Genomic DNA, 5,248 nt, shown 5'->3' with positions numbered 1-5,248 from the left:
GGTATGGTGAAAGCTAGATCAATTAGCAGCTTGCTTGGCCAAATTGATAGCAAAAGATGAGTATTATTTCATGTAGAAGAAAGTTGAATTATGTTGAAGATTTCAAGATGAATTCGAATATGTTTTTGCTCTTTCTTTGTGCGTTTAACTCTAGCTATAAATTGTTAATCTGTGTCATCGTTTTATTGAAAAAAATTATATACACAAATGTGTGAAACTTCTCTTATGAAAATATTATGCACCACCCTTTATTGGAGTGGCAATTTTCACTATTTATTTTGGCCAATTTACTAGTTATGATAATTGTTAAATGTACCAATATTCTTTCTTCTTTGGATACGTGAGAATAATTTCGAATGTCAAATAAACCATGTGAGTTTTTAAAGTAGAGTTGAGGATGGCGAGGGGAGAGCCAAAATAGGGGATCATCTTGCACACGAAGGGTGGGAGTGAGAGAAGTAGATGGGCGTAGAGATTGGTGTTTCCTATTTCTTGGGTAATTACTTTCTTTGTCCATTTTCCTTTTCCTTCTATTTCTCCTTTTTATTTATTTCTCATTTAAATTAGGTAATGCCACTCCAACTTCACTCTTCAAAAAGAAATTGAGATAAGAAATGGCTTAAAGGTTGAGTACGCTCCACCAAATAACTTTCTCTTGTAGTTATGGTTATAAAGTTCACCATTCAATTGGCCAATACATTAACTATTAGGGCAAAGTAATGATGGGATCCATCTATCCCCATTGTAAAAGGTCGGTAATGGCATCCCTCTATCTCACCCTCAGCGACCGACTCCATCTATTGAAATTTATCCTATATTTTATTTATCAAAAATGCTATTTGTATATCGGAGTTGACACTCCAATGTACACTCCCCTCACATGAGGGGATGGGCCCCACGACAATAAAAAAATTTTGGGATCTCCCATGTGAGGGGAGTGTACATCGAAGTGTCAATTCCGATGTACGTGTAGCAAAACTCTTTATATATAGAGACGCAACAAAAACACGAACTGAAAAGAACCAGCACTCGGAGACCAAAAGCCAGACAGTTAAATTTGTGCAAATTTAGAGAATATGGAAATTATATTGAGAAAGGTCTAATTAGTAGGAACAAAGAAATAATTTATAATCTTTTTGTAGTCAAATACGACCTATCAATTGTATGTACATAAATTTGTCTATGCAAGCAATTAAGAAGAATAATTCTGCTCACCCGGGATTGGAAACAGGTGCTGAGTGTTTTTTTTTTCTAAACCGTCCAATCAATTGCTGACACGTGGCATTTGGATCCGAACCCTATTTTTTATCCCGTGTGTAGCATTGTTGAATTAAGAATGAGTCTAATTTGTTGCTGAATTTATAAATGTGGCAACCAGCATGAAGGTTGTTTTGATTGGATGGAACCATGGGTTTTAGTGGAACCCATCTGTATGCAAAAATTGACTTACAAATTATTAAAAATTGTGTGGATTCCATAGACTCCAGATAAATCCGGACCATTTTTGCGTCAGGTTCCCCATGGGATATTTTTCTTTTTTTCTTTTCAAAGAAAAATCAAATCAGGCTATAAGAGAATATTTAACTTTTATTGAAAATGAAAATTAAAGAAAATTCTCACAATAAATTAATTTTTAATAGAACATGGCCGATTAACTCTACTTTTTGCTGCTCCCATGATAAGGATCCAGAAATTAATAAAAATTTCTCACTTGGTCCTCAAATTCTTAAGAAATCATAAAAATTACTAAATAACACTAGTCGATGCCACGTGCATTACACGATTATTGTATTTAATGTGTGTTTATTAGCGTGACGTAGATATTTTAATTTTCTTGACATAATCCTAACATGCTTTTGAAATTTGAATTAAATTTTTTGACATGAATCTTCTCTGACAGTTAGTAAAAATTAGATTTAAAATTGTGGGAATATAAGTAAAAGTTAATTTATAATTTTGTGCGGTGTGCGGGGACTCCGCAAGGAATTAGTGCGGAGTCCTTCGACTCCCCACAAGACCGGTGCGGGGCATCCCTGCACCAATTCGCACCAATGTGCGGAGACTCCTCGCACAAATCTGTGCGGGGACCCCGCACGACACAAATCTGTGCGGGGAGTCCCCGCACAAATCTAGACCGCTGAAGAGAGGCCCATACAATTGACTGGGGGAGTTATGATTTAAAGGAACAAGGGGTTGCTTGCCTTGGATCTCATTTAGAAGTACTGTGTTTACCGATTTGATCATTAGTTCTCCTAAATAATTCTTATGCAATTTTGAAATCAGATCATGTATTACATTAAGGAAAAAAAATTAGTTAGCTGTTAGCACTGACCGCATTAGAACTTAAAGCACCATCTGTCTCAGAAACATTTCTATTGCCTTTCGACTTAGTTTCCGCATCATGTTCCAATTCAGATACCTGTGGTAATGCTACATCATCCACAGAACCTTGGCTTTCATCTGGTGAAATCGTTACTGCACAGTCATTTGCTGTAAACATAAGAACAATTTTGATAAGCCCAAGCATTTGTGTGGAAGGGTCCCACGTATTTATGTGGATACTAAAATTATAGGCAAATTACCTTTTGCTTCGTTGCGATCTGTCAAAGTAAATAGACCACTATTCTGACTCTCACCCTCAGCTTCGGCATTTGAACTGACTTCTTGACTGATGATATTTTCCTCATTTTTCTCACATCCAGGATCACTATATACAACAGAGCCAGCATTTTCCCCCTGCAGTGTATCATGCTTGCTATTAATCAAATCATTTTCCTTGTCTGTTGATTTCCTAGATACTGAACCAATTTTGCTATGATCTGCATCTCCTTTCTCTAGTAATGTGTCTTCCATTTCTCCATCTTGCTTGATATCATTTGGAACACTGTTCAACTCTTCACCATTATGTTCTTTGATCACTTTTACATTTGTCTCCTCCCCCGTTTCTTCATATTTTCCCTTCGTGTCTTGGACCACGTTCAAATCATTTTGTTCACGTGAATTCTTAGTTTCTCCATAGGCTTTTTCTACTTTGCTTGAGGATGTTGCATGTCTCTCGTCTCTCCATGCTGCAGTTCCTTTCACATTTCCAGAAACTTTCCGCGCTTTCAAATTTATCTTTTTCTCACTTCCCTCAGAAATTATTTCCTTATTCAACACTCACACTCATTTCCCTTATACAAAATGTTGATTAACATCATGAAAGGAAGAGAATTTAAAAAAAAAAAAAAAAGAAAAAAAAAGAGGAAATTATAACGAAATATATAAAGAAAACTATATTATATAAAAAAAGACCACTAAAAAAAAAAATAATTCTCCGAATAGTTCGCAGTAGGGGTGGCAATTCGAACCGTTAAAACCGAAAATCGCGGTTAACCGAACCGATGGTGCAATGGGGCGATTATGGTATTTGATTTTAATGAACCGGTTCGAGGCGAGGCGGTTATAGTATTTACGACATCACTTCGAACCGAACTGATTAACCGTTAGAAAAAATAATAAGTTAATAATAATTGGCCCCATAATTTTTTGATATTTTCTATGTTAACTACTTAATTTTTTTGATCCAAAATTTCTAACCCATTAACAAATTAAATTTAAACCCAAGTACCCAACCCTGAACCCTAACAGTCTAACACAAAATCACAAACATTTTATTGGAAAATTGAAATCTCGACTCCTGTCTTCTAGGTCTGCCAAGTGCCGACTGTCGTCTTTTCCGCCTCCGCCCGTTTGCATTATTTTCTTTTCCTTCGACCTTTAGACTTTTGCCACTGGTGAGCTTTTCATCTTCTTTTTTGATAATTTGTATTTGTCTATTTGAATTTGTTGTGAATTTCGCACAAGATTTGGCCAAAGTATATCCAAAATTTTCAGTTTTTTACAATTTGTGGCCGCTTTAGAGATAAATGATTTTAATTTCTCTCATCTTTGATGACTTTTGGCATAAACAACACATAAACAAGAAATTGAATCCTTTAATTACAGAAACCAAAGTTTGGTGACGAGGATGTTGACGAAGAGATACATTTTTTTGTTTAAATTTTCAGTTAAGAACATTATGAATTATTAATTTATTACTCTACTTACATTTCTTATATACTATATAGGAATCAACTTTGAGTTTTGACGTATGCGGGTAAGAGTTGTGGGGAAGAATGAAAATTGAATATGAATTGAGGTTGGAGCTTTTTGAGTTATTGAATATTGTTTGTTAAATTTGAATTTTGTATTTGAGAATTGAGATATTTTTTGCATTTTCACTTGAGATGTTGTTTGCTACATTGACTTAGTATCATGTTTTTGTTTTCATTGACTTTTTTCATACATTTTTCTTTTTATTAGACGGATGGACCAATTAAAAATAATTTATTTTCGTGGTTATTAACGACCCGAACTGAGCCGAACCGAGATACGAACCAAACGAACCGAACCGACTTTCATGGTTATGGTGCGGTTATGGTATGGCCAAAAAATTAATGGTTCGGATATTGTTTTTGCCGAACCGACCCCGAACCGAACCGTTGTCATCTCTAATTCGCAGAGATGAATTCATCTCTCCTAAGTGTGCGGAGAGATCACTCTTCCTCCACACTCTCCGAGCAGTCTCCGTACAGTGCGGAGAGTTTTCGACAATTTTTTCTATAGTAAACTAAAAACACATCTCTACAGAGGAACAAAAAACTATACTAATAACTTTTTTTACTAAAAACCTTTCCATTATAACAAAATCGTCTGCTTTTTTTTAATTTTTTGTACCATGAGAATTAGAAGATGGCAAAACATAAGTATTTACTTTAACAATTTTTTCTGCACTCACACTCATTCCCTTATTCCTTGATTGAAATGTTGATTAGTAAGAAATTTGAAAAAACAGGAAATTATAACAAAAAAAGCATTTGAAAAACTATATTATATAAAAAAACACTGCCAAAGAAAAAAAATCTCCGAAGAGTTCGCAGAGATGAATTCATCTCTACAAATTGTGCGGAGACATCACTTTTCCTCAGCACTCTCCACACACTCTCCGCACAATGCGGAATTCAAAAAATTTTATCTGACAATAACAATAACAAATTAAACTAAAAATTAAACATAATTATTATATAAAAAAATAACTACAAAATTAGCTTGTTCAAATTGCCAAATAAAATTAATAAGTTGAACTCTCGGCACTTCATTTTTTTTTTTTGACAAAATCTAATCAAAACAAATACAAGCACCCAAAGAATTATAAACACTACTAAAT

General features: G+C 34.5%; 1 protein-coding gene across 1 annotated transcript; it reads right to left on the bottom strand.

Moving 5' to 3' along the window:
* Positions 1-2,299: 2,299 nt before the first annotated feature.
* Positions 2,300-4,825, bottom strand: LOC111399868. The gene is made up of 4 exons (XM_023027357.1): positions 4,759-4,825; positions 4,517-4,641; positions 2,583-3,147; positions 2,300-2,490 (listed from the first exon to the last, which is right to left on the bottom strand). The coding sequence occupies exons 1-4, from the start codon at positions 4,823-4,825 to the stop codon at positions 2,315-2,317; spliced, it is 933 nt and encodes a 310-aa protein (XP_022883125.1). The 3' UTR covers positions 2,300-2,314.
* Positions 4,826-5,248: the final 423 nt, after the last annotated feature.

This window comes from Olea europaea, chromosome 9 (assembly GCF_002742605.1).
Source record: "Olea europaea var. sylvestris chromosome 9, O_europaea_v1, whole genome shotgun sequence".
Classification (NCBI taxonomy): domain Eukaryota; kingdom Viridiplantae; phylum Streptophyta; class Magnoliopsida; order Lamiales; family Oleaceae; genus Olea; species Olea europaea.
Note: the sequence above shows the minus strand (reverse complement) of the source record. Positions and strands in the feature narration are given on the sequence as shown.

Excerpts from the sequence above, each read along its gene's own strand:
- LOC111399868 (XM_023027357.1), bottom strand. The coding sequence starts at position 4,825 with ATGAGTGTGAGTGCAGAAAAAATTGTTAAAGTAAATACTTATGTTTTG. Across the intron at positions 4,642-4,758 it reads GCCATCTTCTAATTCTCATG|AAAAAATTGTCGAAAACTCT; the intron begins GTACAAAAAATT and ends AGTTTACTATAG. Across the intron at positions 2,491-2,582 it reads AGATCGCAACGAAGCAAAAG|CAAATGACTGTGCAGTAACG; the intron begins GTAATTTGCCTA and ends TTATGTTTACAG.